Source organism: Mandrillus leucophaeus, unplaced genomic scaffold (assembly GCF_000951045.1).
Source record: "Mandrillus leucophaeus isolate KB7577 unplaced genomic scaffold, Mleu.le_1.0 Scaffold157, whole genome shotgun sequence".
Lineage (NCBI taxonomy): Eukaryota > Metazoa > Chordata > Mammalia > Primates > Cercopithecidae > Mandrillus > Mandrillus leucophaeus.
Window position 1 is genome coordinate 1,191,900 of NW_012101554.1, and position 13,407 is coordinate 1,205,306.

At 39.7% G+C, this 13,407-nt stretch overlaps 1 protein-coding gene and 1 pseudogene across 2 annotated transcripts in view; one reads left to right on the forward strand and one right to left on the reverse strand.

The window, feature by feature from the left end:
* Positions 1-3,724: 3,724 nt before the first annotated feature.
* Positions 3,725-4,986, reverse strand: LOC105536216 (annotated as a pseudogene).
* An 8,238-nt stretch (positions 4,987-13,224) lies between these two features.
* The window catches only part of LOC105536218 (chromosome unknown open reading frame, human C12orf45), a 10,386-nt gene continuing 10,203 nt past the window's right edge, over positions 13,225-13,407 (forward strand). The window contains exon 1 of one of the 2 annotated variants that reach the window (XM_011975509.1): positions 13,225-13,372. In XM_011975509.1, the coding sequence (XP_011830899.1) occupies positions 13,258-13,372 (115 nt within the window). In that variant the 5' untranslated portion in view covers positions 13,225-13,257. The remainder of the gene's footprint in view (positions 13,373-13,407) is intronic. The other variant, XM_011975508.1, reaches the window with a different exon arrangement.

The window sequence follows — 13,407 nt, forward strand, 5'->3', positions numbered from 1 at the left end:
ATTGTATTTAATTGTGGTCACAGAATATAACATATCATTTGTATTTTTGGAATTCATTGAGATTTTCTTTGTGGCTTATGATATTTCAATTTTGTGAATACTCCATGTGACTTCAGAAGGAAGTTTAATCCCTATTATCAGAGTTCAGTGTTCAATATATATTTACTAGATCTACTTTGTCGATGATTTTGTTTAGCTGCTCTAAATCCATACTTTTTTTTTTTTTTTTTGGTCTAACTAGGTCTATTCTTTTCTGAGAAAGGGTATTAAACTTCCAATTATTAGCGTTTTTGCTTATTTCTCTTTTTATTCCTTTTACTTTCTGCTTTTTAATGGTTATTGCTGTGTTGTTAGGCACACAAATATGAATGATGGTTGTCTTGTTTAGATCATGTCATTTAGCATCATAAAGTGTCTTTCTGTCTCTTTTTGAATTTTTGCTTGTCTAATAACAAAATTGTGCCTCCACTTTGTTTTTACTTGCATACGCCTAGTTTATATATGACCACTCTCTCATTTGTACTATTTTATCTTTTATTTTAGATGAGAGTTTCACTCTTGTCGCCCAGACTGGAGTATAATGGCGCTATCTGGGCTCACTGCAACTTCTGCCTCCTGGATTCAAATGATTCTACTGCCTCAGCCTCCCAAGTAGCTGGGGATTATAGGTGCGCACCACCATGCCCAGCAATTTTGTGTGTGTGTGTGTGTGTGTATTTTTAGTAGAGACAGGGTTTCACCATGTTGACCAGGCTGGTCTTGAACTCCTGACCTCAGGTGATCTGCCCACCTTGGCCTCCCAAAGTTCTGGAATTACAGGCGTGAGCCTAGATGAGTCATTTCTATCCAGCATAGAATTGAATTTTGACTACTTCTCCAATCTGAAAATTCTTTTTCTCTTATAAATGAGTTAAGTCTATTTGCATGTAGTAATACAATTGATATGCTTCATCTCAGTTTTGTCTTTATAAATCATATGAAGTCTTTCCTATGAAGTCTGTTTTATTTGCTCTCCTTTTTCTGTTTTTTTTTTATTTTATTTTAGTATTTAGGAAGATTTGTATTTTGTTCTAATAACTTTATATGACACTATTCAGACTACTCTTATTTTGATATTGTCCTTTATCTTCCTACTATCAACAATATTAAAATTAGCTAGTAACCTCCTCTTTTCTGTCTCCCCTTGCCCCAAATGCCTAATTTAACTTTTTATTTCATTTTTTAAAAGCAATTTTTCTCTTCTCAGATAGTTTCTGCCTTCTCCCCATTTTTTATTTTTGTATTACATCTATATTATCAATACCTATAAAAATTAAATACTATTTTTTTTTTTTTTTGAGAGGGACTATCACTCTGTCACTGAGCAGTGGCACTGTGTCGGCTCACTGCAACTTCTGTCTCCTGGGTTCAAGCAATTCCCCTGCCTCAGCCTCCCAAGTATCTGGGATTGCAGGCGCCCATCACCACACCCAGCTAGTTTTTATATTTTTAGTAGAGATGGGGTTTCACCATGTTGGCCTGGCTGGTCTCGAACTCCTGACCTCAAGTGATCTACCCGCCTTGGCCTCCTAAAGTGCTGGGATTACAGGCATGAGCCATGGCGCCCGGCCCATTAAACACTATTCTTTCAAACTTATTCCCATTGTTTAGCGTCAATTCTACTGTAAAATGCTCACCACCATAACTGGGTGACTCTAGTTTAAGGTCTCTCAAGAGGTTGCAGTTAAGCTGTTGGTAGAGCTGTAGTTTCATCAAAAGGCTCAACCAGGTTTGGCTCACGCCTGTAGTCCCAGCACTTTGGGAGGCAGAGGCAGGAGGATAGCTTGAGCCCAGGAGTTTAAGACCAGCCTGGGCAGCAATGTGAGACCCTACTTCTACAAAAAATTAAAAAATCAGCCAGGCATAGTTGGCATGTGCCTGTAGTCCCAACTACTGGGGAGGCTGAGGTGGGAGGATCATTTGAGCCTGGGAGGTGGGAGGTTGCAGTGAGCCGAAATCATGCCACTGTACTCCACCTGGAAGACAGAGTGAGACTCTGTCTCAAGAAAAACAAAACAAAACATAAAAACAGAAACGGTTTCACCAGGTAAGGACCTGCCTCCAAGCTCTCTTACGCAATAAACTCATACAAGGAACTGACAGGATTCAGTTCCTTGTGGGCATTGAACTGAAAGTCTCAGTTCTGCCTTGGGTATTGGCTGGAGGCCAATCTCAGTTCCTTGCCATGTGGAACTCACACAAGGTAACTCACAACACGCCAGCTGACTTCTCTCAGAGTGACAGAAAGCAGCAAAAACAGAAGTCAAAGTCTCTTTGTAGTCTAATTTCAGATGTAACACCCCATTACTTTTACTATATTCTATTCATTAGAAGCAATTCACTATATTTAGTCTACACTCAAGAGGAGGAGATTACATAAGGACATAAATACCAGGAGATGGGATCACTGGAGGCTATGCTGGAGACTGTCTGCCATATGACAAATACCTAGGAATGGAATTGCTGTGTCATAGGGCACACGTACATTTATAAGAAACTGCTAACCTATTTTCCCACGTGGTTATACTATTTCATTTTCCCTCCCACAAGGTATAAGAGTTCCCAGTTTCAAGGTTTCTTAACCTTGGCACTATTGAAACTTTGGCCCAGATAATTCTTTGTTCTGGAAGCTGTGCTTTGCTTTGTAGAATGTATAGCTGCATCTCGGACCTCTATGCATTAGATGCCAGTAGCTCCCTGCTGACTGTGATGCCCTACAATGTCTCCAGGAATTGTCAAATGTCCTTTGGGGCAAAATGACTCACAGCTGAAAACCACTGAATTGCCCCACATCCTAACCAACAAGGTATTTGTAATCTTTAGTTTTAGCCATTCTAATAGAAATGTAGTGTTTTTTTCATTGTAGCTTTAATTTGCATTTTTATAACGACCAATGACGTTACACCTCTTTCTATTTATTTTACATTTGTATGCCTTCTTGATGACGTATCTATTGAGCTTTTCTGCCCATTTTTATTGGATCATGTCTTCTTAATACTGAATTGTAATAGTGTTTATATTTTTCAGATACAAGTACAGTCATGCATCATTTAACAATGTTGGATACATTCTGAGAAATGTGCTGTTAGTTGATTTTGTCATGTGAACACGGGAGAGCATACTTGCATAAACCTAGATGCTATAGCCTACTGCACACCTAGGCTATACCGTGTAGCCTATTACTCCTAGGCTCCAAACCCAGGAGCATGTGCAGCATGTTACTGGACTGAACACTGCAGGCAATTGTAACACAATGGTATTTGTGTATCTAAACATATCTAAACATACAGAAGGTACAGTAAAAAATGGCGTTAAAATCATATGGAAACACCTTTGAATATATGGTCTACTGTCGACTGAAATGTTACTGTGCGGTGCAGGCCTGTATTTCATTAGATGTAGGTTTTGAAAATATATTCTCCCAGTCTTGGCTTATCTTTTCATTTAGAGTAGCATGTTTCAAAAGCAAAAGATTTTAATTTTGCTGGAGAAAATGTATCCATTTTTCATGTATGTTGATAACTTTTATGTCTTGTCTTATTCCATTCTGGCTGCTGTAACAAATTACTATAAACTGGATGGACTACAAAAAATAGAAATTTCTTTCTTTCTTTTTTTTTTTTTTTGACCTCCGAACTTTTTATTTTCCTCCTGCTCCCCAAAGGGTACCCTGTCTTCTGCTGGATTAATGCCTCAGAACTTTGGTGTCCTTCATCTCAGACAACACTTTACCATCCACTATCTGGTGGGTGGTGGTCTTCTGGATGGTTTGCATGGAGTTGTTGCTGTCCAGGGCATCACCAAGATTGAACTCCTCGCCATCTTCCAGCAGGCGGTGGCAGGTGGCGATCTCAGCCTCCATCTTGACCTTGATGTTCAGCAGGGCCTCATACTCCTGGGCCTGGCGCTGTCCCTCTGCCAGGGTCTATGCCAGCTCTGACTCCAGGTGCAGCAGGACCCCGTTGAGCGGCTCCATCTGCAGGGTGTGGCGGGCCTCCATCTCCCTCAGGCTGCCCTCCAAGCTGACTTTCAGATTTCTCATGGAGTCCAGGTCAATATCCAAGGACTGGACTGCATGTCTCAGCTCTGTGAGCATCATCTCAGCAGCTCCAACCTTGGCGGACTGCGTGGTGACCACTTTGGTGCTCTCCTCATTCTTCTGAGACCAGTATTTGTCCAGCTCCCCTTGGTTCTTCCAAGCCAGCTCATCATATTGGTCCCAAATGTCTGACATGATCTTGGCGAGGTCCTGAGATCTGGGGTCATCTACCTCCATGGTCAACCCAGAGCTGGCAATCTCGGCTTGTAGGCCTTTTACTTCCTCTGCGTGGTTCTTCTTCATGAATAGCATCTCCTCCTTGAGCGCCTCAATCCGTCTCCAGCTGTGGCCGAGTGACACTGGTGTCATCAATGACCTTGCAGAGCCTATGGATGTCACGGGCCATGGCCAGCTCTGTCTCATACTTGACCCTAAAGTCATCAGCAGCAAGACAGACATTGTCGATCTGCAGAACGATGCAGGCATTGCAAAGATCTGAGCCCTCAGGTCCTCAATGGTCTTGAAGTAATGGCTCCAGTCTCTGACCTGGGGTCCCTTCTTCTCCAGGTGCTCCTGGATTTTGCTCTCCAGCTTCTGGTTCTTGGTCTCCAGGCTCTTTGCTCTGTACAGGTAGGAGGCCAGGCAGTCGTTCAGGCTTTGCATGGTCTTCTTCTCGTTCTGGATGCCTCCCATTCCTGCCAGACCCCCAATCATCCCCGCGGCCAGGCCCCCGGACCCCATGCCGCCCAGAAGCTGGTCAAGCAGGATACGGAAATCCAGGAACCAGAGCCCCTGGTGCCTGCATAGACGCTGACCATGCTGCTGACCGGCCAGGCACCGTAGCTGGGCGCCTGGACAGAGCCCAGGGACCGGTAGTTGTTGAAGGTGGAGCGAGTGGTGAGGTTCATGGTGTCCGGGGAGGCGGGTGAGAGGACAGGACTCAGACTTTCCCGATGACCAAAAAGTAGAAATTTATTTCTTAATGTTTCTGGAAGCTGGGAAGTCCAAGATCAAGACACTGGGAGATTTGGTATCTGGTGAGGAAGAGCTTGCTCTCAGGTTCATAGATGGCTCCTTCTTGCTGCATCCTCACTTGGTGGAAGGGGCAAGATTGCTCTCTGGGGCTTCTTTTATAAGGACAATAATCTATCTATGAGAGCTCTGTCCTCATGACCTAGTCACCTCTAAAGGCCCCGTCTCTTAGTACCATCACATTGGCAGTCAGGATTTCAACTTACGAATTTTGAAAGGATAGTAGCATGTTTTATCTAAGAAAGTTCTGCCTGAATGAAGGTTACAAATATTTTCTCTTTTTTTCTAGAAGTTTTATACTTTTAGCTCAAGTTTGCCTTTCTGATCCATTTAGATTTAAATTACATTTCTGGTGTGAGGTAAGAGTCAAGGTTCATTATTTTGCATATGGATCCAATTATTCCAAGACCATTTATTAAAAAGAGTACCTTTTCCCAATTATATTATCTTGATACCTATGTCGAAAATCAATTGACTATACATGTGTAGATCGATTTCTTGGATTTCTATGCTGTTCCACTAGTCTAATAGTCTGTCTTTACACTAATACCACTCTGTTTTGACTCTTGTTATCTTTATAATATGTTCTCAAACCAGACAGTGTTACGTCCTACAACTTTATTCTTCTCTGTCAGAAATGTTTTGCCTTTTCATTTTCATATAAATGAAAGTTCTTTTCATTTTCATACAAATTTTAAATCCATTTTCTCAATTTTTACAAAATAGCTTGCTGAGATTTTGACTAGACTGCATTGGGCCTATCTATTAATTTGATGTGAATTGACATCTTAACAGTAATGAGTTTTCTGACCCATTAACATGGTATACATCTCTATTTAGCTGTTCTTTAATTTCTTCAACCAAGCTCTTATAGTTTTCACTGCAATCATCTTTCATATATTTTGATAATTCTATCCCTTTGTATTTTGTGTTTATATTGTGAATAAAATTATTTTAATTTCCCATTGTTTGTTGTTAGCATATGGAAAAATGGTTGATTATGTATATTGACTTCATATCATGCTACCTTCCCATATTTATTTATTAATTCTAATATTTTTTGTAGCTGGAACTTTGGGAAAAAATCAATAAAACTGATAAACCTTAGGATTTTCTATATAGATGATTATCTCATTTGTGAATAAAAACAGTTATAATCCCTTCTTTCCAATCTTTATGCCTTTCATTCTTTTTCTTGCCTTATTGCAGCAGTAAAGACCTCTAGTTAATTGATAAGTAGAGGTGGCGAGAATGGACTTCTTTGCCTTATTCTCAAAATTAGAGGAAAAATATTTATGATGTTAGCTGTTGATTTCTCATAGATGTCCTTTATTGGGTTATGGAAATTCTCCTCTACTACTAGTTTGCAGAGAGCTTTTTATCATGAATAGGTATTGAATTTTGTCAAAAGTTTTTTTGCGTCTACTGAGATAGTGATATAGTTTTTTTTGCCTCAGTCTGCTATTAGGATAAATCACATTGATAGATTTTCTAAAGTTAAAACAACCTTCCATTTCTTGGATAATTATACTTGGTAACAATATATTATCTTTTTTATACATAAAGAAATTTATTTACTAAAGTTGTGTTAAGAATTTTTGCATCTATGATAAGGAATATTGATCTATACTTTTCCCGTAATGTCTTTGTCTGATTTTAATATCAAGCTCACCTCATAAAATGAGCTGGGAAGTGTAATCATTTCTTTTATTCTCTGGATGAGTTTATGTAGAACCTCCATTATTTCTTTCCTAAAAGTTTCCTTTAACATATCAGTGTTGTGGCTGATGTTTTCTTTCTGAGAAGATTTTCAAATATGAAATTTTTAATAGAAGATATGGGGCTATTCAGATTACCTATATTTCTTTAATGAATTGTGGCAGTTTGTGTCTTGCATAGAATTTATATGTCATCTAAATTAAAAATTTTTTGCTAAAATTTTTCAGAATATTCTCTTATCCTTTTGATGTGTGCTGAATTTGTAACAATATTCCTCTTTCATTTTTTTTTTTAACTGATAATTTGTGTCCTCTCTCTCTCTTTTCTTTTTTTTTTCCTGATTAGTCCAGATACAGTTTATCAATTTACAGATTTTTTTTCCAAATAGTCAGTTTTGGGTTTTTAAAAATATTTTTCTATTGTGTTTATTTCTTATTTTAGTCTACTCTTTATTATTCTCTTCCTTCTACTTGCTTTGAATTCAATTTGCTCCTTTCTTTCTAGTTAATGCTGAAGCTTAGATAAATTTTTGAGATTTTCTTTTTAAATATAAGCATTTAACGCTATAAATTTTCCTCTTTGCACTGCTTTTGCTTTATCACACAAACTTTGATACTTTGTGTTTTCATTTTAATTTTGCTCAAAATATTTTATAACTTCCCCTGTATTTTTTATTTGACTCATGAGTTTTTTAGAATTGAATTATTTAATTTCCAAATATTTGGAGGTTGTCAAAATATCTTTTTGTTATTGATTTCTAGCTTAGTTAAGATCAGATAACTCTGTATTATTTAAGTTTAGTTTAGTTAAGATCAGATAACTCTATATTATTTCAGTTATTTTCATGTTTTTTGACTTGTTTTATGGCCTTGCATATGATCTATGTTACTGATTGCTGTAAGCAGTTCAAACAATGTATATTCTGCTGCTGCAGGGTCTGTATGTCAATTAGGTTAAGTTGGTTAATAGTAAGTCTTCTTTATACTTATTGGTTTTATGTCTACTTGTTCTATACCAATTTCTGAGAGAAGAGTGTTGAAGTCTCCAAAAGTAATATAATATTTGTCTATTTCTCTTTTTAGTTCTATTAGTTTTTGCTTCTTATTTTATAAAGCTGTTATTAGGTGCAAACACAATTATTGTTATATCATCATGACAAGTGTATCTCTTTATCATTATGAAAAGTCCCTTTTTACCCTTGGTAATATTGTTTTGAAATCTATTTTGTCTGACAGCAATATAGCTACTTCAGCTTTATTTTTGTTTCGTATTTGCATAGTTTATCTCTTTAAATCACTTCACTTTTACCCTAACCGTATCTCTCCAGTTAAAGCAAATTTCTTGCAGAGAGCCGACAGTTGGGTTTTGTTTTATCTAGTCTGTCAATTTTTTTTGCTTTATGTCTTAGAACAATTGCTATGGTCTGAATATTTGTATCCTCTCAAAGTTCATATGTTACAATCCTAACCGCCAAGATGATGATATAAGAGGTGGGAACTTAAGGACGTGATTAGGTCGTAAAGGTAGAACCCTTATGAATGGGATGATGCCCTTATAAAGCTGCCTTGTCCCTTCTGCCATCTGAGAATGCAGCAAGAAGGGGCCATCTATGAATCAGAGTGTGAGTCCTCACCAAAAACCAAATCTCCTTGTACTTTGGTCTTACACTTCCAGCCTTCAGAACTGTGAGAAATAAATTTCTTTTATTTATAAGCTTCCCAGTTTATGGCATTTTGTTATAGCAGCCCAAATGGAGGAAGACACCAATTTACATCTAATGTCATTACTGAAATGGGTATAGCTTACCTGTACCATGACATTATTTGTTTTCTATTTGTCCCAAATGTTCTTTGTTCCTCTTTGTTTTTTATGTTGCCTTCTTTTGGATTAATTGAATATATTTTATGGCTTCTTTTTTTTTTTTTTTTTGAAACAGAGTCTCACTCTGTTGCCCAGGCTGGAGTACAGTGGCGTGATCTTGGCTCACTGCCAACCTCCACCTCCCAGGTTCAAGCAATTCTCCTGCCTCAGCCTCCCAAGTAGCTGGGACTACAGGTGCACGCCACCATGCCCAGCTACTTTTTTGTAATTTTAGTAGAAACAGGGTTTCACCGGGTTGCCCAGGCTGGTCTTGAATTCCTGAGCTCAGGCAATCCGCCCACCTAGGCCTCCCAAAGTGCTAGTATTACAGGCGTGAGCCACCGTGCCCAGCCTATGGCTCCATTTTATCTTCACTATTGGCTGATTAGATATCCATCTTTTTAAATTTTTTTGTAGTTGCTCTAGTATTTACAATGTAAAATTTTAACTTATCACCATCTATTTTCAAACCCTACTAAAAACACTTCACATAAAATATAAGATCCTTACAACATATATTTCCATTTACCACCTCCGTTTTCTGTGCTATTCTTGCCATACATTTTGCTTCTATATTTGTTATAAACCCCACGATACATATTTTTTTGCTTTAAACACTCAATTATCTTTCAAAGAGATTAGAAGTAGAAAAACTATGTTTTATATTCACCTTCATATTTTACAAAACTGCTCTTTTAGTTAACAACATAATTTTCTGGAAGGGTGACTAAATTCTGCCAGTGCATTTTCTACACTATCTTGGCAAGATATGAATGTCTTCATTTCTCATTTCTAAGTTATTCTTACAAACTAGCAGTGTTGATATAGTTTGGATGTGTGTCCCTGCCCAAACCTTGCACTGCACCACGTCTGGCCACCTTGCTCAGTCTTTCTTGCTCCTGCTTTGGCCTTGTGATGTGCCTGCTCCCCCTTTGCCTTCTACCATGATTGTTGGTTTCCTGAAGCCCCCACCAAGAAGCTTAGCAGATGCTAGCATCATGTTTCCTCTACAATCTACAGGATGGTGAGCCAATTAGCCTCTTTTATTTATAAATTTCCCAGTCTTGGCTATTTCCTTATAGCAATGCAAGAACAGCCCCATTCATTTTGCATGGCGCTGTACCTGTGGGATACTTCAGATCTCAACCAACAATTCACAAAAGTGATTGAGGACATTTCCAGTGGCTAGAATCCAGGTTTGTCGAGGTGGTCAATCAATAAAACAGTTAATTAACAATTATTCGTTTGTTCATCTTCTTTTTGTTCTTTCATTCATCAAACACAGATTAATCATTAACTGTGTACCTATTACAAGCTCAGTGCTGGGAATGCAAAGGATCTCTAGATTTAATAGGTTTTAACTGGAAGTATGAGATTTAATAGGTTTTAACTGGAAGTAGGAAGATAGTGAAATAACTTTTAAAATGCATTAATCAGTGTTTTCTTCCTCAGTGCATTATTATTTCTCTCATAATTCTTAAGGCCTAGCTTTTGTAACTTGGTATAATATAGTGTTATTTTATGATGATGATCATTATAATGCTGCTACCAGTGAGATGGGATTATTCCCTTGACCTTGACCCCCTTCATGGGCAGGAACTGGAATGGCTCATTTCACTCAGCCTGCTGCTTGCCACTCCTCACGAGAGGGAGCGTGCAAGTGAGTCAGGAACCAGAGCGAAAATATGAATGCTGGAACTGACCAGTCACTCCTCTCTGGTGAGAGCAGGCTGTGTGTGGGCTCTGGAGCAATGTCCCAGCCCCTGCCCTCATGGGCTGTTGTCTGGTATCCAGAAAGAATCAGGTCACATGAACAGATCGAAGGGTAGTATATGTGGAGGATTTTCTTGGGCAATGGATGTGGCTCTCAGTGGAATGGGGAGTTGGAAAGGGAATGGTGGGGGAAGAAGGTGATCTTTCCCTGAAGCCACACCATCTGAAGTTGACCGCATTTATCTGTAGTCTCTGCTTGTATCCCCAACACTTAGCCACTTATATTGCTCTTCCAGCTGAAGTCTTTTTATGGGCACAGGATAGGGGCATGGCGGGCTAAAAAGGCAACATTTAGCTGAAAAAGGGGGTCAGCTATTGTCACTTAGGGCCACAGTTCCATGCTTTAGAGTGGGGTTTAGCCGGGAGCCTAATCATTCTGTGTCACCAGTGCCATTACATACATTTTACTCCTTTTCTCTTTTATCTCTTACAACATCCCCAGGAAGTATTGTTTTCCTGATTCTACAGAGAAGGACAGAAGCTCAGGCAGTGATCTGCCCAAAGTCACAACTACTATATGAATAATATGACACTGGATTTAATCCACTCCAGGCTGACTCTGGAGTGGCTCTGTCAGAAATAAGCAGAAAAGATTGGTCCAAGATTTCTGCTGCTTCTGCTTTGAATCCTGTGTAAGAGGGGTCTGGACATACTGCAGGTGGTCAATAAAGACTTAACAAAGAGGAAAGGACACAATAGAGTGAAAAGGCAACCTACAGAATGGGAGAAAATATTTGTAAATCATAATATATCCAATACAGGGTTAATATCCAGAACATATAAAGAACTCCTATAACTCAACAACAAAAACACAAATAACCAGATTTTAAAAATGGGTAAAGGAGTTGAATAGTCATTTCTTCAAAGAAGATACATAAATGGCCAACAAGCCTATGAAAAGATGTTCAGCATCACTAAATCATTAGAGAAATGCAAATCAAAACTTCAAGATATCATTTCACACCTACTGGGATGCCCACTGTCAAAAAGAAAGAAGCAACCACACAGAAAAAGGAAATATTGACAAGAATGTGGAGAAATCGGAACTCTTGTGCACTGTGGGAATGTAAAATGGTACAGCCACTATGAAAAACTATATGGAGGCTTCTCAACAAGCTAAAAGGTAGAATTACCCTATTATCCAGTAATCTTACGTCTGGGTATGTATCCCAAAGCAGTGAAAAGCAGGGTCTCTAAGAGATATTTGTACAACCATGTCCATTGCAGCATCGTTCACAATGACCACGAGGTGGAAGCAGCCTGCACACCTGCTGAGAGATCAATGGTAAGAAAATGTGAGGCTCTAGAACTAGAAATACCATTTGACCCAGCCATCCCATTACCGGGTATATACCCAAAGGATTCTAAATCATGCTGCTATAAAGACACATGCTTACGTATGTTTATTGCGGCACTGTTCACAATAGCAAAGACTCGGAACCAACCCAAATGTCCACCAATGACAGACTGGATTAAGAAAATGTGGCACATATACACCATGGAAAACTATGCAGCCATAAAAAAAGGATGAGTTCATGTCCTTTGTAGGGACAGGGATGCAGCTGGAAACCATCATTCTCAGCAAACTATCGCAAGAACAGAAAACCAAACACCGCATGTTCTCACTCATAGGTGGGAATTGAACAATGAGATCACTTGGACACAGGAAGGGGAAAATCACACACCGGGGCCTGTTGTGGGGCGGGGGGAAGGGGGAGGGATAGCATTAGGAGATATACCTAATGTAAATGATGAGTTAATGGGTGCAGCACACCAACATGGCACATGTATACATATGTAACAAACCTGCACCTTGTGCACATGTACCCTAGAACTTAAAGTATAATAGAAAGAGAAAGAAAGAAAGAAAGAAAGAAAGAAAGAGAAAGAAAGAGAAAATGTGGTATATACATACAATGGCATATTATTCAGGCTTAAAAAAGAAGAGAATCCTGTTGTGTGCTACAACATGTCTAAACCTTGAGGGTATAATTTTAAGTGAAATTTAGTCACAAAAAGACAAGTACTGTGTGATTCCACCTACATAATGTATCTGAAGTAGTCAAGCTCATAGTAACAGAAAGTACAACAACAGTGGCCGGGCATGATGGCTCACGCCTGTAATCCCAGCACTTTGGGAGGCCAAGGTGGGTGGATCTCCTGAGGTCAGGAAACCAAGACCAGCCCGGTCAACATGGTGAACACCCGTCTCTACACAAAAATACAAAAATAAGCCGGGCGTGGTAATGTGCACCTGTAACCTCAGCTACTCGGGAGGTTGAGGCACCAGCCTGGGCGACAGAGCAAGGCTGTTTCAAAAAGAAAGAAACAAAGAAAGTAGAATGGTGGTTACCAAGGGACTGGAGTAGGGGTAAATGGGTATAGTTTCAGTTTTGCATGATGAAAATGACCCAGAGGTCTGCCACCACTGAATTGTACAACTAAAAATGGTTAAGATGGTAGATTTTGTTACGTGTTTTTTCACCAATTAAAAAATAAATTTAATAAAAAAGGATAAAGAGGAGGGCAGCCTAATGTTATGCTCTTTATGCCCGAATTTGGCGAAATCGAGCCAGCTCTTTTTTCCTATGACAGAGTCTGAACCTTACTTTATCCCAGGGGTAGGAATGGCCCCAGCTCCCGCGCAGCCTCCGGGCTGCACCACGCTCACCCCGCCTCTCTCTCCGCTCCTTACTCCGCCCACCGCAGTTTCCTCCAATCGTGGCCCTCGCCCCGCCCCCTTACCCGAGCCTCTTTCCTGCATCCGGGCCTGAGAGGGCAGGCTTGAGGGAAGCATGGAGGTCCATGGGAAGCCCCAGGGTAGCGCGAGTTGCTTGTCGCCCACCCGGGACTCCTCTAGAGTCCCAGTGTCTAAGGAGCTGCTGACGGCGGGAAGCGACGGCCGCGGAGGTGACGGACGGGTGACAGAGGCATGGGCCGCACAC